Genomic DNA, 24,367 nt, shown 5'->3' with positions numbered 1-24,367 from the left:
ATTTAGCCATTATGACTACTATATTATTTATGATTGTGTTATTTAAATTAGTAGTATCTGTTACCAGCTAGAGTCTGTTTGGATTGAGGCACTTAATAAAGCCCATAAACAAACATTTATCCGTATAACAACATTAAAAAAGACATTATTTATTTGTATCATCAGTGCCATCTCTAGAAAATGAAGAGTTATTAACCATTTCTAAATATTGCCTACTTAGCAAATATTTACATTTTGTAGACCTAGTTGGTCATTTTGGTCCAGATATATTTTTAGAAATGCTTCTGTTTCCAGGCTGTAAATAGAGGCAATTAATTACATCAGCTACTATATTTTCATTTTCCCAAAACCTGAGTACACAACTGGTAGTTATTGCGTAAGGAACACCTGTAGTACCCTGTTTTAGTGTCCTTGGCTTTCACTAGAGCTGGAAAGTACACAGTGTTAATCAAATGAACAATGCTTTTAAATTTAGAAGATGATTTGATTAAATATCAGTATTATAGATTTAGGAAGTTGACTATTTGTTGTGAGGTGTATGAAAATGGCCATTTCCACCTTGAGGCATGGACTCAATCCAGGTCACTGCACTGATCCAATTTTAGGCGGGGCCTTGACTTGAAAAATGGAGTCAGTCTGCCTTAACACCTCAGATCAAAGCAGCAAATGCAATCTTATCAAAGCCCTCAGATCAAAGCAACAAGATAGTTCCATCCGCATCTTTGAAGGGGAATATCAGCATAACACCTCACTTCAACTGAATCTCTTTTAGACTGGATTCTTCCTCAACAGCCCTAACCTATGTATTTATTCCCTTGCTATTCTGTTCATTTAGATTTCAAATGAATTCAGCTTTCAGTATACTGGTTTTCAGTGTAGCCAGACTAAAACTGAAATGGTTTAGACAGAATCTTTTGTAGCAGTTTCTGTCTCTTAGGATTTAAGCCACAGATTTTAAAATTAAGTTTAGGTATTTATCCATTATATAGATAATGTAAAACATTAAATCCAATAAAAATAAGTGATAGCATGACTTATTGCTAAACTAAGCATTGCAGCCGGTGTAGAATTAAATGGAAAAAGTCAAGTATTAAATATTATTTCATAAATATTATTTTGTATAATAGGTGAAATGATGTCCAGATAGTTCTATGTAAGACTCTGAGCATGTGCTAATATTTTGCTATTTCAGTTTCACACACTGTTACATAGAAGGCATTTCACCAATAAATGGAAGCCATTAAATCCTTTATGTAATGTTTGTATAATGAACTGTCACATTATTAGGTCCTTGAACAAGAACTCATGTTTATCATAATTTCTCTTATAACTTGCTTACAGCTTGGGATCAAGTCTTGTCAAGTCTTTGAAAACATTTTCATTTGGTCCATTTTAATTTGCTTGATGACATGCATTTTTTTTTTTTTAGTTACCATTTGAAAACAAATGGTAACAAAAGCAGCATCAGAAAGATCAGGAATGCAAAGGGAACTATCTTTTCATAGGTTTTGTTTCTCTCTATCTCTTGGCCACTAAGAATGTTTGGTTTGGCTTAAATCTTGGGTCAGCAGGGACACACATACACAGATAACAGAAGCCTGTCGGTGCTGATTTTTCGTGTTCTGAACAGCTTTAGAATATTTCAAGTAACATACAGTATATCAAAGGATCTTTTTTGGAGTTTTTTCAACAGTGAAACTATAAATGGGGAGGTGGCAATCTTGAAGGATCCTTGTTATGTAGCATACCTGGTGCTTATTATTATTTTTTTACTGTAAGAGAAAAACTTTTTTTTTCTTCTGGACATTTCTTGCATTGCACTCAATTTTGATGTCAACTGCAAAAATGGATTTTTGTGTGTGACTTGTTTTTAATGCTTGCATATTTATATTTTTAATGTCTCTTGCTTTAAGGAATTTTGAGATCCATCCGCAGAAATAGTCATCTCGTTTGTTGTTTTTACTTCTAGAAGAAAATGGGATTTATCAAGAACCTTTCTCATTTTCACCCTGATCTTATTTTTGTATCTCATTTTCTTGCACACAGTCTTAAAAATCAAACTTCTTTGCGAGGAGGCTCACTTGATGCCTTCTGCCTTGGTGCTCTTTATCAGCTGGCAATTATCATTCAGTGGTATTAAAACTGTATGTTTTAATTTTGCTGAATGTGGAGAATGGGAGTCCTTTTAAAACTCATAACCCAATCTTTCTAGAACAGCATGACTCCCTGTGCACACATTATCCATTAATGGATCTTTCTTGCCAATCCTTTGTCAGGATTGAGTTCAACTTCCCTCCAGAGATTTATATTTTCAGACATATATTCCGAAAGAATGTGGGTGTGCTCCATTGTTAGATCACTGTGGTATTTTCAAGAATAAATTGGGGATTTTTCTTGCATGTATAACTGTTGAAAAGGAGTTCTGCCTTATGAAAGGGAGTAGGATAAGGAGATAAGTAATAATGAGTTTTATTATTAAAACCATATACAGTACATGTAAACCCTGCCAAAAGAGGAATAGCCTGTTATAATTTACATTTGATACTTTTACCATTGCATCTGGTATCAAACAGAGCCTACGGTATTTTTCCCAAGTCTCAAACTTTGGGAATGCTGATAAAAGTATACACTTTTGTGAAAGCAGAGTCTCTGATACTACTGTAGGATAAAAAGAAGTGATAAAAAAACCCAGAAAACTTACTAAAAGCATTGAAAACTAAAAATAGAAAAATATTTTTAAGTGATTGTATGTATAAATCTAATAAATAAAAATGAGAATGAGAAATGAGTATAAGTGGGGACTTCCAGCAAAATTATAGCTTCTCTTAATTTTAGCACAATTTCTCAGTATGGGAAGAAATAGGTATGGGTTAAGAGAAAATCAAAAGAAGACTTCCTAAACAGACTGTAGGGACAAGTGTGTGTTTGGGAGAGAGAGAAGCATCAAAAACTGGAAAACATTAAATTAAATGCCTGCTGGTAATCAGAGAATGGCTGTTCTTTCTGAGAGAGATGTTAATTAATGTGGTGTTTGTATCTTTCTAGTATGAAATTATTACAACAGTGGCATTAATGTCAGTTTGTACTGAACCTACCTCCATTGGGATTGTAGGAGATTCAATAATTTTTTTTCTTGTTGTTTATTAATTCATTAAATCTTCAGATATCTTTTCCATATATAGTTAATTGCTAATTGTGTATTATCTTCCTTGTGGCCAACCTAATTGTTCTAGAAATGAAGCCTTGTTATCAAACATCCACACAACATCAATTCTGTTGCTGTTGTTTTTAATTAAAAATGTCAATATATGTTGCATAGAGCATAATATTTCCTGTCAAGGCTTGTATGAATCATGGTTAAAAATACTAGAAAAAGACAGTTCAATCAATTCATTTAATTTTGTCTGCTTTTTGTTGTTGTTAGTTGCGAAGTCGTGTCCGACCCATCACCACCCATCATGGACAACAGTCTTCCAGGCCTTCCTATCCTCTACTATCCCGCGGAGTACATTTAAGCTCACACCTACTACTTCAGTGACTCCATCCAGCCACCTCATTCTCTGTTGTCCCCTTCTTCTTTTGTCCTCAATCTTTCCCAGCATTAGGCTCTTCTTCATTGAGTCCTTCCTTCTTATTGGGTGGCCAAAGCATTTGAGTTTCATCTTCAGGATCTGGCCTTCTAAAGAGCAGTCAGGGTTGATCTCCTGTAGGACTGACCGGTTTGATGACCTTGCAGTCCAAGGGACTCACAGGAGTCTTCCCCAGCACCAAAAGCCTCAATTCTTTGGCGCTCAGCTTTTCTTACGGTTTAACTTTCACAGCCATACATTGCAACTGGGAAAACCATAGCCTTGACTATGCACACTTCTGTTGGCAGGGTGATGTCTCTGCTTTTTAGTATGCTGTCTAGATTTGACATACCTTTCCTCCCCAGGAGCAAGCCTCTTTTAATTTCTTGGCTGCAGTCCCCATCTCCAGTGATCTTGGAGCCCAGGAAAATTTGTCTGCTTACTGACAGAATTGTATTGCTTTCGAAATCCATAGAAACAAAACTGCTACTAAAGGTTAGTAACCTGGGAAAGGTTAAATAACTCCAGAACATAGTTTCTACTAATTTTTCTATGCTAGGCTTCAAGCCATCTAGTGATTTACTTGAGACTCTTCTGTATTAACCAGTAAAACAGCTTGTGGTATTTTTTTATTACTTCATAAACAGTTGATAGAAGTAGAGTGAACTTCTATCAAGTCTATCAAACTCACTCTAAAGCCTTTCAAAAGTGCCTGCACCATTCTAGTGAAAACTAGGAGTAAAAGACAAAGCATTTAATTTGTGTAACAGCAAGGTTATCACTGGTATCTTTGTGATCTCCTCCTACCTGACAAGTATTGTATTCCTGAATTTTACTTTTAAAAAGATTTTATACATTGAAGATCTTAATTTGCTGTGTGCAAATATTGAGAGGCTCCCTGCTGCTTGTCTTTTATCAGAATCTGCTGTTTATTTCATATGACATCTATGTTGATCTTTATATTTTGCTATCTGAAAATGCAAATATGAAAAAGAAAACTATGATGCCAAATCATCCTAGAGCTGGGATAACAAATTCACGTCATGGTGGTGTCACATGACATATCGGGACTTTTTCTCACTTCATTAAACTGGATGTGGGCGTGGCCATCATGTGACTCATCCGGCTTGTGGGCTGGGAGTTTGACAGCCCTATCCTAGAGTATTTATCTCCTGTCTACCTGTTGCAGATGCAGAGTTAAAATGACACATGACTCTGTTTCTTGTTTCCCCAGTTTTGGCTCTGCCTTACACTATAAGCCTGTTGGCTTTACCAAGGGCTCTCTCAGCCTGGAAATCTCTTATTGGGTTAGGAATTCCTTATCAATGAAGAAAACATGGGCTAGAACTGAGAATGTTCCTTTGCAGCGAGTATGATAAAGTGAAGGAGAAAAAGGAAGAGGAAGGCCAGTTGTCTAAGTATTGGATTACTGGCCAATATTAAGGTTTTTATTCTCTGTGAGTTTTCATTTGTCTCTTGTTTTTCCTAAAATCTTGCAGAAGATGAATGTAAACACAAACTATGTGAATCATTTAAAAAAAAAAAGAGAGATGCTGAAAAAGTCAACATGAATTAAAACACTTGTCTAATTTGTAGCTCATCTATAAATCACAGCACAGGCCAAATGGCTTTTATTCAGTTTTAAAGACTATAGCATTAGCTAGTCTTTTGAAAACTGCCAGTTTTAAAAAATGAAGCCGAAGTTGAGATGGGGTTCTTCTTTTTTTTATGAAAACTCATCTGGAGGAAGTGATAAAAGAAAAAATCTGAAGCTGAAAGGTGGGGTGTTGGTGCCTGACAAATCCTTCTGTCCTCTGTGCTGTTTTTAAGAGATAACCTCTGACCTGGACTTTTGAATGGTTAAAAGCTCTGCTCATCTGCCAGCATTTATCAGCAGACTATGTACAGTAGATACTTGTTTTGTTGTTATGTGGAAAAAGTAGCAGTTCCTAGTGAAACAGAGAACAAATGGAGGAGAATTTAACACGTTGGAGGTTTGTCCTTGGAACAAATGTGGGAATTTTTATATCCAGAAGTGTATATTTTCCTGCTGTTTTCTTGTTGATAGCATTAACATGTTTACCACATGAGATAACTTTAAGCCCTGCTTTTCACAGCGTGTCCTGCTTTGCAAACAAAAACACAAATGCCCCCCCCCCCAAAAAAACTACCCCCCCAGCCCACATACCTCTCTGATATAATAGAACAATACAATATGTGAAAACCCTTGTTTTAAGAAGAAAGAGCCTTTTTACTGCTGCATCAGAGACAGCATAGTTTCAAAGGATCGGGATTTATTTTGGCCATTGCAGCTAGTTGCTGAATGAAGGGCAAACTCTGATATGATTGTAGCTGTGAATCAGGGCAAACCTGAGAGTGTTATAGCTATATATATATATAGTATATATCACACTGTGAGATGGAAAAGTAGCAAAGGAGTACCTATGTATTGAAGATTGAACCTAGGCTAACGAACAGGAACAGTAGCAGTGACCATGCTACTTCAGTAGTTGGATACACAGAAAATGGACTGGGAATGCAAATGCAGTTATAGTTTGGTCATTTCTTTGGATAATTTCTTAGAGAAAGTGACATCAGCCACTCCTGCTTTTCATCCTCATTATAAGCTTCTAGTTGACTTGTCCTTTGTCTATTTTTTTTTAAAAAACAAACTTTTGTCCTTATATCAGAAAACCACAAATGTTTGATTTAGCACAATTATTTCAAAAGGTGCCATAGAGGTATTTAAGAAATGGCGTTTCTGTGCACAGAGCAGAGCAGCTTGCTACAATTAATATGGTGGCAGGTGTTTTGTACTTATGCCGGGCCTTACCATGCTCACATATGTTCATGATTAAAAACAGACTTGCAGATGCTATTTGTATTCTTGTTATGCCAAAGGAGTCCAGGACTCCAGGCTTAGATCCTTTAGTCTATTTTTCAACTATAAATTCATTTTGGCCTGTAGGGGCTGTAGGTAGAAGGGTCTCAGCCAAACATAAATGTCCTTTGTAGAACATGTTCACCAATAAGGAGCCGAAAAAACACTGAACCTACTGGTGCTTTTTTATTTCTGCTTTTATCTTATTCATCTATTATTTTGACGGTACACATTGTGATTTTGCTATTCAAACTGGGAATCTGGGGATCTGTTTTGTATCAAGTAAGATTGTTAGTTCATTTAGTTCAGAATATCTGCACCACACTGCCTATCAGGCATCCTCCGGGGTTTCTAAACCATAACAGAGATGCTGCAGATAAAAAGCTCATTGCATCCAAAGTATATGTGTTCCACTAAGCTCAAGCATTTTGCAGATTTCTACACCTTCACAGCATTTACTTAAGAGTAACTGCAAGTTTCACTGAAGGTTAGTGATACTTTGTGTAAAAGACCACTCTTAGTGTAGAAATGAGCCTTTGTCCCAGCAATTATAGGAAGGAACTTCATTTCGATGAATAACAGAAGTCCAAATCATGATAATGTTTCTGCATTTCTTCTAAAGCAAACCAGTTACAATCCCTTCATATGCATGGATACACAAATTTACATTTCTCCGATAGAATTAGTAGCAGGGTATCCCCAAAACTATACCATTGTCGTTTTGATTTCATCTGTTTTTTTCTCATGTACTTTTAAAAGAATACTTTTTTTCCAAATTAAAATAAAAATCCTTGATTTCTGAGGAGGTGGTACATGTGATTCACTGCAAAGAGAGACTTGTTGCTTGAACCACTTTGCATATCTTTCAAGATTAAATTGTTTGGAGGATGTGGTAGACAACAACAGAGATGTGTTTATTAATAAAAGGGGGATACATCAAATGCATGACACAGACATGACTCAGAAGCTCTTTGCAAATGTCATATGTAGAATTAAACTCATAAAGGTGATATTGATGAACTGCTGGCATATGCACGAATACACACATCCCAGCCTGTATTCAATACATGATGAAGGAGAAATAATTCCAACCTTTTGGGAAATTGTGCTAATTTGGTTTAATCATCCAATAGCAGTAGGAGATTGAATTAATCCATTAGAGCAAAACTCAAAGGAAAAAGAATACAGTATCTGGATTAATAATAATCCCTGTTAATCTCCCTTTCTCCAATTACATGAAGCTATTAACCTACCAGTAAAAGAACCTACTGGGAAATTGAGCGCAGTGTGGAAGGAATTATCTTACTTGGAAAAGAATGTATGATAGAGACCATGAGCTAATAAAACATTAGGTGCCTCTTCATATCTGGGAAGTTGTGTGGACGATAAATCATTCTGTACCAGGGAGGGGCAAGGGGGCTCATTTTTATATTTAGGTGCGAGGCAGGAAGTGAGAGTGCAGAGTCACTAATGAAAGGAGCTTCTTTTATTTGCATTATTTATTTTGTTTTCTTGGAGAGCTGATGAGCATTTGACTAACATGATCGCGAACCTATGGCACATGTGGCATAGAGGTGGCAGCTCCACTGTGCATGTGCATGCATGCCCATGCACCTCCTGCTGGCCAGCTGGTCTTTGGGTCTCTGCCGCACATGCGTGGGGGGTGGGGTACACATGGGGAGGCATGTGCAAATGCGTGGGGGGCAGGGTGCATGCGCAGGACCATGCGGAGGGTGTGGGCCACCTGCAAGGGGGGGCGTCGCACACACATGCACAGGGGGGCAGGGCACATGTGTGGGGCCACATGTGCATTGCATTTTGGGGGCTTGGGCGCACTTGCACACATTGACACACATGCATGCTTTGGGCACTCAGTCCAGAAAAGGTCAACCATCACTGGACTAACAGAAAGAAACTTCTTAGTATCTTCAAATTCCCATTATACAGAATAATTTTCAGAAATCCTTTTTAAATATGTTACTTTAAAAATCTTTAAAGTACATCTTTAAAAATGATGCTGTTCTGTTTCTTAGTGGTCTGGAGATTATCCTCTCAGTACTCTACATGCAAGGAAAACTCCATGTTGCATGTAGAGTAGACCGTACTCTCAGTACTCTACATGCAAAGAAAACTCCAGTCTCTTATTGGTGCCATCCTTGATGTCTCTGTGATGCTGTGTGGGTTGTGAACACCTTAAAAAGCTGAACTGATTAATTCAGCAAGTTAATGCCTTGATTCCTGCTTCAAAGGCAATGCTACCACAATAGTTTTGCCAGTTTTTGCCAAGTTAGGGGTAACTTAGCTGACCCAACTAGAAAGCAACTTAACTAATTGTTTGAGAGAATATCATGGCAATAATGCAAATGTAGTCACAGTGTATGCTATTTTAGGATCTTTATCCAATAAGAGATATTAAACATAAGATTCATTAGAATGCCGAAGATTTTAGAGAGTTCCTCTGTAATAATGGCAAAATAACAGGGCATGAGACAGACATAAACATTAACATACATTGGTCCTATTCCAGGGTCAGTAATGCTGATTTTTGTCTTCAATTTTCTATCTCTAAGAGAATGAAAATTGTTCAACAAAATAAGCAGAGCTAAATTATGTCGGGAAATAGTAGCTTTAGCTAATGTCTAAAATGGTTTAATAGCCCTACTTCTTTCCAAAGTGCTACAATTGAGAGTGGGGCACCTGAAATAGTTTCCTTTGAAAAGTAGACAAGTGGTCTCTAATTGAGATGGTTTAATATCATCTAATTAACAAAGCTTTCTAAGAAGCTGTGGCTAATACCTTGACCTCAAATCTTTTTAATGCTGCTGGCATACTCAGTGGTGGGCTTCAAATTTTTTAACAACCAATTCTCTGCCCTAATGACAGGCTGGCTGGGTGGGTGACTGGGTGGGTGGGGCCAACTCAACATCACTCACCCAGCCTGATCCTCTCAGCCACACCTCGCCGCTGTACAGCACCCCGTTGGGGACAGATAGTTAGCCCTGGCTGGTTTCCTAACCGCAGCCAGGCAGATATGCAGTTGGTCTAGCTTCACACCTCTATTCACAGGTTAGGCTAAGCTCAAAAAAAAAAAAAAGTTGGGAAACCAGCCATTATACTTAGAGGGCTGCACCACCCCACAATCCGGCCCTTTGGGGATCATGTATTAGCAGGTACGCATCCTGGATGACCTCCACCCCACCTTTTGTGCAAACAAATGAAAACCGAATGCACTCCAGAGCACCGCCAAGCTCTCTTGGATGCAGCTCCCCTGGATGTTGCAATGCAGGCAGAATGCAGATGTGGAGGAGAGGAAGCAGACTTCAGCTTCTTCCAACCATGGAAGAGGAGACTGGGCACCCCACTCTCTTCTCCACCTCACTTCTTGCCTCTTCTGTCTCCCTAATAAATCACCCTTCTTCCATCGCCAACTCGCCTCCCCGGCCCGTGTGTTTTTGCACAAGGCTTCCCCACCACTCCCTGCTCCGGCTGCTTCCCCTTGGCTAACGCCCAGTGAGGGGAGAAGTTGCTCTGCCATGAATGGGTGGAGATGTGGTGGGGAGCGAAGGGGATGCCCAAGCGTGCTCCTGCGCTGAAAAACCTTCCCTTATCCTCCTCCTGTGTAAAGATCGGGGCCTGTGTAAAGATCGGGGCCTGTGTAAAGTCACGGGACCATGTGGTAGGCCACGTGGAAGACAGGCAAGTGGGCTGGGATGCAGGGAAGGCAGGCAAGCAGGCTGGCAGAGATCAGTTGGGCCACATGGTTGAAGCAAGTGAGGGAACCAGAGAGCAGCAGCAGCAGCAGCTATGCTTCAGGTATGACTCTAGGCACAGGCCAAGACAGGCAAGGTGAGATAAGGAGTGACTGGGTGGGTGGGCAGGACCAGCTAGTGGTGGCATTTGCCGGTTTGCCAAACTGCACAGAATCTTAACTACCGGTACGCCTGAACCGGTGCGAACCAGCAGCAGCTCACCTCTGCATATATTGTATCCTGCTTTTCTGACATAGAAAAAAGAGAAAATTAACCACTGCTGAAGACTGCTGGACATTAAAATTGGATAAAGCAACATAGGCACTTCCTATTCCTGAGGATTGAAGTACAAAACCCAGGTACTTAAAGCAGTTCGCTTTCTGTCTAGGTCAACTTTTGGAGGCCTTTCATGAAATGCACATCTCGGGATACTGTTTTTTTTAAAACCACAATTGATTTGTAGTTAATGGATTTTTATAGTTTTATAGAGTTCAGTACTTCATATCTCTCATTAGGCCTATTGAAATAAAACAAAGTTATTGCATAACTTGTGTAAAGCAGGAATATTATTGATTTTTTGGCCAGTTTAGGGAAGTGATGTTTCTCCTTATTGAGATGCCCCATTATTGTATTGTTTATTAATATCTCTATAATTTTCAGTTAAATTTTCAGCTAAAGCATTGAACCCTGGTTTAAAGTAGAACAGAGTGTCAAAGTCAAGGCCAGGGGCTGGATCCAGCCCGTGGAGTGCTTGGATCTGGCCCACAGAGCTGCCCTGGAAACAGCAAAGGACAGTCCTGCAGTGCCTCTGCCAGCAAAATGGAGCAGCCTTCTCAAGCTTCGTTTTTGCTGGCAGAGGGTTGCAGGAGGCCGTCGGAGCTGAAAATGGACCTCGGAAGCCCGTTTTCGCTGGCAGATGCTCGGGTCACCATAGGCACCCCCGAAACGAATGACGTCGAGATGGCCATGCTTCCTCTGCCCCCCCCCGAGGTTAAACACAACCATGATGCGGCCCTCAATGAAATTGAGTTTGACACTCCTGAATTCAAACCTTTTCTGAAATTTGTCTACAAGAGCTAAACAATCCTGTTATAGAGGTTCTGCAAGTTTCCAATATAAGTACTTGCTGTAGATTTTGCTGACTGAATTAAGAGGCTTACTAGGCAGTAATTGGCTGGATCTTCTTTCTAAAAATAGAAATAATTATAGCCATACCCAGCACAATGAGAACATTAGCCGATCTATCAACAGGAAGAAAAAAAAAGAGAAGCTAGAATCCACCAATCAGAACAGATAGTCTCTTTAGCAGCTACAATTGGGATTAACTCAGTTGTTAAACGAAGTGATCCCAACTGAAACTGCGACTGTCCTTATGATGTCATTACTGCCTTTCTTTGCTTTAGACCTATGATGGTTGTAAATGTGAAGATTGATGATAAAGTTCCTTTTTCATTATTATTATAACTGCAAAAGGTAGCTCTCTGAAGCTGTTGCAAAACAAGGATTACCTGTACTTATGTATACATTCAGGAGGGATTACTGTATAATGGTGCTATAAAAATGCCTCTTGAGAAATAGAGACAGGGATAGATCAGCCCTGAATGTGTCTTAAGAATAGTGTAAATGGGAAACAATAATTTTTGGTTCAGGGCAAGATTGAAATGTTTTTTTTTCCGGCAGTACTCTTACGCAGTCCTGTGGGAAGCTTTGAATCGGAATTCTTTTGACCATTTGGAGCTGAATGCAAATTCCGAGTCAAGGAAATGAATAAGAAAGGCAAAAGAATGAAACACATCTATCAGACTGTAATGGGAAAACAACTTAATGTCAGGTTTTAGTCCTAGCAAAAGCAGAATTGTGTCTGCTTGAGTCTTTTAACCATGTCCCCAAAAGTGTAAGTAATCATTTAGACATCAATATAAGATGACATCCCTTGTTTTGACCAAAATTTCTATTTAAGTACAACTTCAAAGGAGACATCCTGTGACTGGGTCACCTTTGATTGGTGACCCTAACAGGAAGAGAGAAAAATATCCTAAATATGCCACTATGCACGCTGTGTAATATGATTATACTTACATAGCATGTCCAAATTAGAGTACTCTTTACTTGGTTGGGCTTTACATTCACAATATAGTATGTAGTTTTATATACGCAAGACCTCCTTGGACATTTCCAATTATTTTTCTCTTTCTCTTACCTAGTCTGTTTGCACATTTCTTTATTCTAGTGTTAACAAAATCTAACTGTTCCCAATACTATTTTAGTTTTTGTGGTCACTACAAAGAAGCATGGGAAGGGGGATTAGCAAGCAATTAGTAACCAACAGTATGTTTTCCTGTCAAATTATTTCCCAGAGAAAGTTTATAAACAAAGATCTGGTTAGGTCTGTGCAAAAAGTATAGATCCAGGAATGCAGTGTTCTGGAAAACTCTGAGATTTACCCTCTGAACTATGTTTAATTTAATGTATTCAATTTAGGTAGCATCCAACTCCATACCAGATGTACGATTTGATTTTTATGGTTGTACAGTAAATCAGAGTAAAAATAGAATACACTAATTATCAGAAAATAAAAAATAAACAAGAACCAATGGTAGATTTGGCTAACCATCGCAAAGAGGGCCTATTTTTGGGATCCTGATAGATGACATTATTTAATTAAAGGGATTGGGATTGTGTCAACTATGCCAGATTGAATAGGGCATGTGGCTAGGGGAATTAGGTGGTCCCACAATTAACTGTGTTTATACCATGTATGGCTTTATAGGTTATAACCAGTGCTTTGAATCATATCAATAACAAGTGTATTCCTTGGAGCTGAGGTGACATATGTGCATACACATGCCCCAGTGGTGGGTTTCAAATTTTTTTACTATCTGTGGGTGTGGCTTGGTGGGCGTGGCATGGTTTGGTGGGCATGGCTTGGTGGGCGTGACAGAGGAAGGATACTGTAAAATCTCCATTCCTTCCCCAATACAGGGGAAGGTTACTGCAAAATCCCCATTTCCTCCCGCTCAGCTGGGACTTGGGAGGCAGAGAATAAATGGGGGTGGGTCAGTCAGAATTTCCACTACCAGTTCTCCAGAACCGGTCAGAACCTGCTGAAACCCACCTCTGGTATGCCCTCACTGCCTTCATCACTACATTATGGACCAGTTGAAATTCTTAGTGGTCTTCAAGGGCAGCCCCATGTAAAATGCATTGCAAATGTTGAGCTGTGAAGTGAGTAGGGCATGTCTGAAAGGCCTACCATTCTCCTGCAGGGCGCCCACGGCAGTCATGCCTGGGTAGTGACACGGCTGTTATCCAATGACCGAGTCTTCTGGAATCTTTAGCACCGCCCCTTCCTGCTATGATCCAGTTTTTCGACTCGGTCTGTTCCATAACAGTCATGTCTGTAGCTTCTCCAAAGCCTCTGCAAAAACTTTGTTCTAATTTCACCACCTGGAGTGAGATCGCAATAGCGGAGCTGCCTTTGAAACTGCCGGGTTTCCACCCACGCGCACGAGCTCGCCTAGCTTGCTCCGCCGCGTTGCTGCCCCATTCGGCTTGGAAACGGGGGCTGGAGCGCTCAGCAGCAGCGCCTCTTCTATCGGCCTGGATCGGCGCGCCCTTTGAATTTCCCGCCGATCCGAACAGCTGAGAGGCGCGAGAAGGGATTCCGCGCCGCTTTTGTTCGCCGCTTCGGAGCCGGCTAGCTTCTTATCCCCGGGGCGATCTCCACCTCAGCGGACAGGCGCGGCTTGCTTTTTCGCGCCTTTTTGACTCAACCAGGCAGCCACCTCGCCTTCCAACAGCGGCATCCAGGTACTGACGGCCCGATCTTCCGCCTGTGGTCCTGGTTAGCGCGAAGTCACATTCCGCGCCTAATAGTTCTCGCGCACAAGCCGTAAGGCTAGCGAGAAGAAGGGTTATTCCCTTGGGGCTTAGAACTCATTGGGCGCCATTTTAAGAGAGATTTGGGACGAGATGGCTGACAGACCCAAATCTAAGGGCAGAGGGAAACGCCGCCAGCAGGAGGACCCTGGGGAGGGTACCTCCACGGGCCACAGAAGCAAGATCAGGGCCCCAGCCCCCCAATCCTCGGCCCCCCATAAATCCTCTGCCAGCTCCAGAGACGAGGACAGGCGCCACAAGGCCATGGAGAAGGCCTTCGAGAGGGCTCATTCCAAGGCTGTTCAAGGCTCCTCTACAGCTCCTCCTTCTGATCACCCCGAACAATCTGGAATTTCTAGGGCCTTGTCTCCTGACAGGTCTGTCCAAGGTGATGTCATAGATACAGCTGAGGTGGCTTCGGTTTTTCCTTCTGACACCGGCCACAACCAAGACCAGGCCCAGTGCTCCCCAGATCCTGTTCAGGTTCCTCCTGCCTCACCTTCTCCTTCTACTGGACCTCAGGTTTCTTTTGGGCCTCACGATTTGCCCCCTGATATGCGGTCATCCCTGGCTGATCTTATCTCGGAAGCCATTCGCCAGGGCATTGCTCAAGGCCTCCAGCAACATCCTGCTCTGGCTCAGGTTTCGGCGGCTCCTAAGAGATCGGATAGGGCCATCTCTCGGTCTCCTGCCCCCCATTCTAATGAGGAATCTGTCGCTGAGGTCTCTGATCACGACTCCGCTAGTCAGGATTCGGTGTCAGAAGAAGGGGAATTGCCTGAGCAAGACCTGTCAGAGGACGAAGGGCTTGAGCCAGACCAGCCAGCCTTTGTGGGCCTCTTCAAGCCCCACATGTTTCGATCTTTACTGTACAAAGCCAAGATCACCACCCGGCTCGGCATTGAGACTTCTTCTTCTTCCAACCCTCCTGGGCCAGCTGATCCTACATCTGTCCTTTTTCAGGAACCCAAGGTGCAATCGGATACTATTCCGGCTCCCAAACTTTTTTCGGAAGTCTTAAAACGCCAGTGGTCTTCTCCCAGCACCGGTCCGATTCCTAACAACTTGGACCGTAAGTTCTACAACATGGCTTCAGATTTTTCCGATCTGCTACAAGTTCCAGTTGTCGATACTCCAGTTGTGGCTTTATCTTCTACCTCTCTCCCAACGGGACCTTTGGAGGAATATTTGCGGCCTGAAGAGAAGAAGGCTGAAAGAACCCTCATCAAAGGCCACCAAGCATCAGCTTGGTCCATCCAAGCTTCCTCCGCTGCATCGTTCTTTAACAGGGCCTCTATCCTGTGGTTACGCCAGCTGCAAGAACGTCTTCCGGCTTCCGACCATCGTGCCCATCAAGATATAAATAAAATAATTGCAGCAACCGAGTTCTCCGCAGATGCTACGCTTAATGCGGCCAGATTCTCAGCCAAGGCCATCGGCACTTCCATCACGTCGAGACGCCTCCTATGGCTCCGGAATTGGCAGGCGGACGCCAGGAATAAGTGGCGTCTCGCTTCGTCTCCTTATGCAGCCGACAAGTTATTCGGTTCCCCGCTGGATCCACTGTTAATCGAGACAAAGGACCACCGTAAGATCCTTCCTTCTGCGTCTCGTCGTTCTGAGACCCGACCTCAGGGCTCCTTTCGTCGTTCTTCCTTTCGAGGCTCCGATCCCAACTTCTTCCAGCACCGCTCTCACCGTTCCTTCTCCTCCAGACCTTCACAACCTTCCGGAGACCAGGTCAGACAGGGACCCCGGTTTACATCGAGGTCCTCATATCGTGGCGGGAGGGGTCGCCCCTTTAGAAGGTTCCGCTAGAGATCTACCAGCTTCCTCTATTGGAGGTAGATTATCCCATTTTTCCAACCAGTGGGATTTATCGGTTTCTGACTCCTGGGTCAGGGACACAGTTAAATTAGGCCTTAAGCTCGAATTTCAGTCTTCCCCTCCCAATCACTATTTCCGTTGCCCCGTATCTCTGGACCCTGTTAAAAGGGCTAGGTTTTCTCAGGCCATCCAACATCTTCTCGCCATCAAGGCCATTCAGCCTGTACCTTCCCACGAACGTGGCCGGGGTTTTTACTCCCGCCTATTTTTGGTCCCCAAAACATCAGGGGATTGGAGGGCTATCCTGGATTTAAAATCTCTCAATCGGCACATTAGATACCGCCGTTTTAAAATGCAGTCACTCCACACTATTCTGCTCTGTATTAGGAAGGATGACCTTATGTCCTCCATTGACTTAACGGAGGCCTACCTCCACATCCCCATTTTCCCGGCCCATCGCAAGTACCTCAGGTTTTCGTATAACGGTCAGCATTTTCAATATGCTGCCTTGCCCTTTGGCCTTTCCTCTGCCCCTAGGGTATTTACTAAGGTTATGGCAGCCCTAATGGCCCACATTAGTTCTATCCCCATTCGCATACTTTTTTACTTGGATGACATCCTCATCCTCTCTAAGTCTCTACCTTCGGCCCGAGAGGATGTTGCCTTGGTCGTCTCCACCTTACAAAAGCATGGCTTTTCCATTAATTGGTCCAAGAGCCATCTATCACCTTCTACATCCTTACAACACCTAGGGGCGGTTATTAATTCAACCTCTCTCCAAGTTACCCTGTCACCCGAGCGCCAAGCTAGTCTCTCCGTCATGGCTTCCAAGTTTCGGAGGCGGGGCTCCGCCTCTCTCCTGGATCTCTCTAGCCTCTTGGGTAAGATGGTTTCCACTTACGACATTGTGCCGTGGTCTCGCCTCCACAGCAGGGAGCTGCAGTGGCTGCTTCTTCCTTACCAAAGGCGCTTCACCAACACCTCGGCCTCCAGAATTGTCCTTCCTCCACCGGTTCTAGACTCTCTACGTTGGTGGACGTCGTCGGCCATTTCCCTGGGCTCTTCGTTCGGAGACCAGCACAGGATTGTGGTCACTACAGATGCCAGCCTCTCGGGCTGGGGGGCTCATCTCGACTCGCACCTGGCTCAGGGTCTCTGGTCTCAAGCAGAACGAGCCATGAATATCAACCTTCTAGAATTGCGAGCTATTCGTCTAGCCCTCCTCGAATTCGAGCCTCATGTCCTGGGTCGGGACGTCCTCATCCTGACGGACAATGTCTCGGCCAAGGCTCATGTCAACCGACAAGGGGGGACTCGGTCTCGGTCCCTCATGGCGGAATCTCTTCGGCTGGGGCTCTGGGCGGAGACCCATCTGTCGTCGCTTCGGGCCGAGCACATATCCGGATCTGCCAACACTCAAGCGGACTCTCTCAGTCGCTCCCTCATCGATCCGGCCGAATGGAGCCTGCATCCCCTCCTGTTCGAAGATCTGTGCACCCGGTTCGGCCTCCCGTCAGTGGACCTGTTTGCGGCCCCCGGCAACCAGCAGCTTCCCCGCTTCTTCTCTCGGTTTCCATGTCAGGGAGCGGAGGCGGTGGATGCACTCCGAAGTCCTTGGCCGCAGAATCAACTGCTCTACGCTTTTCCTCCTCTACCCCTAATTTCCAAGGTCGTGCGAAAGATCGTAGCGGAGCGAGCGGAGATTCTCCTTTTGGCTCCACATTGGCCTCGCCAACCGTGGTTTGCCGATCTTCTGGGCCTGTCAGTAACTCCCCACTGGAGGATTCCCGACGATCGGATAACGCTCCACCAAGGCCCCCTGCTCCATCCGGATCCCCGGTCCTACCAACTGACCGCATGGCGGCTGAGCGGCTCCTCTTAGCGAAGGCCCAGGTTCCCCCGGACGCTATTCCCATCATCCAGGCCGCCCGCCGTCCATCGACGCTCCGGATCTACGGCTCCACCTGGCGCGTGTTTTCATCCTGGTGTCACAAGAAGGGGATCTCTCCTATGGACGTGACTATCCCTCATCTGCTGGACTTCCTTCACCAGGGCTACATTGCGGGTCTAGCTCCTAACACCCTACGGAGACAGGTGGCCGCCTTATCATCAATTCTGTCATGTTCGTCCTCCTCGCCCATTTCTGCTGATCCTCTCATTCGATCCTTTTTGAGAGGTGCTACCAATCTCCGTCCTCCCACGGTTCACCGGTTCCCTTCTTGGGATCTGAACAAAGTTCTTAGTGCCTTAACGGGTCCTCCGTTTGAACCCTTACGGGAAGTTGGTCTGAAGTTTTTGTCGTTCAAAGTTTCGTTCCTGGTTGCAGTAACCTCCGCTAGGCGGATTTCTGAACTCGCTGCTCTGTCAGTCCGCTCTGACCTCTGCATTTTCCATACAGACAGGGTAGTTCTTCGCCTCGACCCTGCATTTGTGCCAAAGATCAACACCATTTTTCACCGGTCGCAAGAGCTTACACTTCCTAACTTCTGCCCTTCCCCTCGCCGTCCCCAGGAGTTCCTATGGCATAAGCTGGATGTCCGCAGGGCTCTCAAAATCTATGTGGCTCGTACGGCCACTTTCCGGAGGTCAGAGGCCCTCTTCCTCTCCTTTCAACCTGCAACTATGGGTTCCCGTGTCTCCTCTGTTACCATTGGACGGTGGATCAGAGCTACCATTGCGCTGGCCTACGAGGCACAGTCGCTGCCGGTACCTCCGAATATTACGGCTCACTCTACACGGAGCGCCTCCACCTCCGCTGCCTGGTCCACGCAGGCGCCTTTGGATGAGATTTGCCGGGCCGCTACTTGGTCGTCTGTCTCTCCTTTCATTCGGCACTACCGCCTGGATGTCTACGCCTCGGCAGACGCAGCATTCGGCAGGAGAGTTCTGCAGCAGGTCCGGCCTCTCCCTCCCTAGGAGACATCATGCTTTGGTATGTCCCAGGCATGACTGCCGTGGGCGCCCTGCAGGAGAATGGGCGTTGTACTTACCTGATACGCCTCTTCTCTGTCCTGGCGCCCACGGCAGTCAGCCCCACCCGTTCCGGCCGTCCCTGGGTTCCGGGGGTGGGAATTTGTTACCTTTTTAATTTGTTTCTACAGACACTCCGGTCTTCTGGACAGCCTCGCCTCAAAACTGGATCATAGCAGGAAGGGGCGGTGCTAAAGATTCCAGAAGACTCGGTCATTGGATAACAGCCGTGTCACTACCCAGGCATGACTGCCGTGGGCGCCAGGACAGAGAAGAGGCGTATCAGGTAAGTACAACGCCCAATCTAGGAAATAAGTAACTGGAACCCCAGATGAAACTGTACAGATGTCTTGGCATTAGCTGCCCTCTGTTCATCAAAGTAAGCATTATGAGTCCAGGAAAACTCCCAGACTGGTTACTTCCTTTAAATGAGGAAGTGTAACCCCATCCCGAACAGAATAACAGAATAATAGAGTTGGAAGGGACTTTAAAGGTCTTCTAGTTCAACCCACTGCTGAAGCAGGAAACAGTATACCATTTCAGATAAATAGTTGTCCAAACTCTTCTTAAAAACCAGTGTTGGAGCACCCACAACCTCTGGAGGCAAGTCATTCCACTAATTAATTGTTCTAACTGTCAGGAGTTAGAACTTAGTTCTAGGTTGGTTCTCTCCTTGATTACTTTTCAACCATTGCTTTTTCTTCTGTCTTGAGGTGCTTTGCAGAATAGGCTGACCCCCTCTTCTTCGTGGCAGCCCCTTAGATATTGGAACACTACTATCAAGTCACCCCTAGTCCTTCTTTTCATCAAAAGTCATACTTAGTGCCTGCAACTAGTCTTCATAAGTTTTAGCCTTATTCCCCCTTATTGCTCTTCTCTGCACTCTTTCTTGAGTCCCAACATCTTTTTTATATAGCGGTGACCAAAATTGGATGCAATATTCCAAGTGTGGTCTTACCAAGGAATTATAAGGTGGTGCTAACACTTCATGTGATGTTGATCCAAGGTTAAAGAAGGAACATTCCCCAAAACTAGTTGCCTCTAATGCTTGATCTTGGTAAGGTTTAATCTGAGATAGATACCTTAGAAGTCATCTAGTCCAACCTCTTGCTTAGTGAAAGATTCACTACAGCAGGGGTGTCAAGCTCGTGTCATCACAGCGGTGTCACATGATGCATCAGGACTTCCCCCCCTTTGCTAAACCAGGAGTGGGTGTGGCCAGTGCGTGATGCATCCAGCCCACGGGCCGCAAGTTTAACAGCTCTACACTACAGCAATTTTAACAGATCTAGCCTCTGATTAAAACTTCTAGGTCTTTAATGCACCGGTTTACACAGGAGCAAAGTCTGGTAGTGAACACTTTGAATGCAAATCCTTCCATTTATTAGATTCCCTTTTGAAAATCCATAGTATTGTTGGCATGATCAGGGGAAGAAATTGAATGTTCTGTTGTTTTCCAGAATATTTTATTCATGGAATGTTAGGTTTTATATACACACACACACACACACACACAAACAAGCATGTACAAACAGTAAGGCTGCTACTTAATTTTGCTTTCATTAATTCATGTCATTTTATATTCATGAGTTATAATGTCTGAGGTTCTTGTGTCTTTATAAATTCTGTTATTGAGCATTTCTAGTATAAATGATGGTGTTTTATACAGACTGAATTGAAACAGAAAATGGGAAAAAGAGGACTTTTTCCAGCTATTTGATTTTTGCTAATGAAAGTGTAGTAGTTATATCTTAAATAGAAGCAGCCCAGCATGTTTTCTTCCAGGATTTTTTTCTCTCATAAATTAAGTCAGATTTGTTTACTTAGCAGATCTGAGTATTTCTCACCCCCACCCCACCTCCTACTCACCAACAAAGCTGTAATTTCAGTCAAGCCAGGGAATATAAAGCTTTCAGAATAAAAATAAAGCTCGGGAATCACTTGCAGGGCTAGGATTTTAAGAAAACAATAGAGTTCATGAACCAACAAAGGGAGGCCATTGAGGTTACACTCTCCCTTGAAGTTTCTTCCATTTCTGTTTTGAGAAATCAAAAACAGTCTGTTACAAGAAAAGTCAGGAGATTCATATTTGGAGAACGGGGTGGGGAGGTTAAGGATGTCTAGAGCCAGGATATTTCTAATGCAAGGGGACGTAATTCTTTTTTGAAGGCATTTTCTAATGATATTCTTACACGATTCTTATATTTAGGATCCAGTTCCTAAATTAAATGCTATTAGTTTGCATAAATAGTCATGCTTGACATGGATGGCCTATCTACTACTATGAAATTCTTCAGATAAATCATATAATGAAAACACTTTTATAGAAGATAAAGAATTGGAGAAGATCACAAAATATCAAGATCTGAAATAGAAGTTGAAAGATTATGACATAAATGGGCCTTAGTCCCAGTGGTTATTGGTGTCTTGGGTGCCACACTAAAAACATCTTGGATGGCACTTGGATTTTTTTTTTTTCAAATTTTGCAACTTTTCTGTATCTCAATTACAAAAGGCCACACTGTGCTTGGATCTCCATTTATATTATGCTGATATACTATGACATCCCAGGTTCTTAGGAAGAACTGGATGTGTATGAAGGCCAACACCAGGGAAAGAACTGGCAGTTGTGATTTTACATTGTTATGTATATAATAATACTATTAAATTTATATATCACTGATTCCCAAAGATTCTTTGTGGTTGCTTAAGTTGTGTGCCTTATGCAATACAGCAGGTAGCCATTATTTTTATAAGAGAATTGGATAAAAGCTTTTGCCTGCTTTTACTTAGCTGTTCAACTCAAAATCCAACACCATTTTTGTCACACATGGTTCATATAGTAGAAAAATTGACAAACTTTAATTTTATGTGTAGAGGAACTTAGTTTCAGTCATCTTCTGACTCATCCATTTGCTGTGATTTAAATGAATTAAATTCTTCCTTGTTGCATACGTCATTGCCATTAAAACAAAAAAGCTTTAAATATGATTATATCAGAGGAAGTCATTCAGTAAATTCCTTTGTAGAACAGGCAATATTCCTGAGAGCAATGGTTTTCAAATGTTTTTAAGCATATGCTGTAGCCAGATAAGGCAAACAAAAGACTTGTGTTGATTTTTCATATTTTTAATTTATTTTTCTTATCCAACACAATTTGAAAAGGGATTCCTTGAAAGACTCGCACTGGACATCTTTCTATTATATCCTTTTATAATATTATAGCATTAGGGAGTATTTTGGACTACTGAGCACATTTGAAGAATGTGAGAAAATATCTTCGGTGTCCTTAAAAAAAATTCCAGAAATGGTTGATGCAATCAATGGGCCCAGAACCTTTTAAAAGAAGACTTCAACAACTCTAATATTTTCTCCCCATATGCTCTAAATCACCTCAACTTCCCCAAGGCTTATGCTTGTAAATATATTTATTTAGTTTGCTTTTATGTCATTTCCATGTAATCATTCCAGATATAGTGCTTGGGGTTTTCAGTTTGAAGCTTATAAACATCTGTGTGCTTCATATCAGTTACATTCAGAAACATAAATATATAAAGGTCTTTGAGGCATCACACTGCCTGCTAATGGCATAATCTGTTTGCCTGTGAAAAGAACACGTATATTCTAATATCCCTGACCACAGAATAGAGATGAAAGGAAAGTTAACCTAAATAATTTTGGTTTTTACTATCAGTGATTGACAATACAACTTGGAAATTATCACAGTGGACACTTAATGCATCAAAGCAATATTTTTATCTGTATGTATGTAGTATAATGTAATTTTTCACTTACACTATCTCCTACGGGATTGGTAGATAATATTTCCAATTTATATTGAAGAATAACTTGAATAATTTGGATCTCTGCATGGGTGTTATTAATGTAAATTGAATGTATTTGCAATGATATAATTAAATTTTCTGGTTTTAAGTGCCGTTTTGGAATTAGTATATTCATCTCTCATGATTAGCAATGTCTAATATTTGTAGTAAATTATGAAAAGGTATTAGAAAATATTGTGAAAAGACATCAGCTGTTTAGGATGTTTTAGCCATGACTCCTGTAATATGCTTGAAATTATTTCACTATGTATTTTATTTGATTCCTCTGTCAGATTCTCTGCTTCAATAAATCATAGACTCATAAATCCATTAACCTTTTAAATCCAACTACTCTTCTCAGTTCAGGAATCCAAATTAAATCATCCCTGGCAGATTGCCTCACCCAATGAAAAGATTTTCACCACCTTTTGGATAATTGATTTCACTATCAATCTGCTGATATTGTTAGAAAGGTTTTTTTCTGGCATTCATACTGTATGAAATATTTCTTCTTGCTTAGAATTCACAGTTATAATTTCTGCCTTTTTTGTTACCTGTTAGCACTGCATCTTCTTCATTAAGCAGTTGCTATACAGATTGAGTTCCTTTCCTTTGGAATATATTTAAACAAAGCCTTTTTGTTATTCTTAACATCTTTCATAACTTCAACTTATTGCATTATAAACTTTTGCTCTTCTGCCGCTAGCTCTACAGTTTTATATTACATATTCTTCTTTTGTGACCTGGTCTTCTTTCTATTTTGTACATATAATCCTTTTCATAAGACAGCAATGGACAAAATAGCTCCATTGCCATTCCTGATCAATACAGACCTGTTAACCACTGTAACATCTTTTGAATTATATTTGGATTTTTCAAAATGAGCCATTTGATCTTATAATGGGAATGCAGCATCTGATATTTTTTAATAATCAACATTTTAGCATGTAAAGTAAAGTTATACAGAATATAAATGTGTAGAAAATGAAGTTGTGGAAGAATTGTTCCGCCTATTTTAACTATGAGACAGATGCCCTAGAAATAGCTAAATTTGATACAAGGATAGCCAGTTCATGATTTGGGAAAACAAAGTTGTTGCTTATAGAGCATACCTTCTAATACTAATTAAGTCCTGTACTCTTAAGTGCACATAAGATAATTTCCTTCATTTATATATTTGAATCCTACCACTTCTTAATACGTCAGAGGTACAGTACATATTCAAAAGAATAATTGCTAAAGTGTTCTCTTTATTAATGATAGTTTCTTCTGTGTTTTGATCTTCTAACAAGTAGCAGCCCAGAACTGATATATCATAACATTTTGATTTTCACAGCCTGCATAAAAGTAGATAAGCATCATAATATGTCAACTGAATTGCCATGTCCATGATTATTTTACAAGACTATTTTATATTGAATCATCTGTTCCACCAACATTTGATGTTGATTGCATGACACTTTATAATTCTAATTTTGGTGGGATCATCATGTTGCCAGAATCTTTGTAATTCACTATATATTTACTGTTAACGCAATTTAATCTATTTTTGTTGATTTTGTTGATTGTGAATTGTCATTACATTAGGACAGCTCTCCATTCTCATTTCAGTGCTTTGTAAAGATTTTCTTCTAGCATATAGTAAGTTTTTCTATCCCATTTTCATGC

At 41.9% G+C, this 24,367-nt stretch overlaps 2 protein-coding genes across 7 annotated transcripts in view; both read left to right on the top strand.

Annotated features, from left to right (window-relative positions):
* TSPAN18 (tetraspanin 18) overlaps window positions 1–24,367 on the top strand; it is a 178,053-nt gene that overhangs the window by 49,995 nt on the left and 103,691 nt on the right. The window lies entirely within an intron of this gene.
* Window positions 13,450–18,878, top strand: LOC117664987 (uncharacterized). The gene is made up of 2 exons (XM_034416503.3): window positions 13,450–15,818; window positions 16,836–18,878. Exons 1-2 carry the CDS (start codon window positions 14,172–14,174, stop codon window positions 18,819–18,821), a joined length of 3,633 nt encoding a protein of 1,210 aa, XP_034272394.2. The 5' UTR covers window positions 13,450–14,171; the 3' UTR covers window positions 18,822–18,878.

The sequence above is a fragment of the Pantherophis guttatus genome, chromosome 1, assembly GCF_059756535.1.
Source record: "Pantherophis guttatus breed Tessera chromosome 1, ASM5975653v1, whole genome shotgun sequence".
Classification (NCBI taxonomy): Eukaryota; Metazoa; Chordata; class Lepidosauria; order Squamata; family Colubridae; genus Pantherophis; species Pantherophis guttatus.
This window is presented reverse-complemented; position numbering and strand designations above follow the sequence as displayed.

What these genes read in the sequence shown, in the direction of transcription:
- LOC117664987 (XM_034416503.3), top strand. Translation starts at nt 14,172, where the DNA reads ATGGCTGACAGACCCAAATCTAAGGGCAGAGGGAAACGCCGCCAGCAG. An exon ending in CACAACCTTCCGGAGACCAG is followed by an intron (nt 15,819 to 16,835) that starts GTCAGACAGGGA and finishes TCGCCTCCACAG; the next exon opens with CAGGGAGCTGCAGTGGCTGC.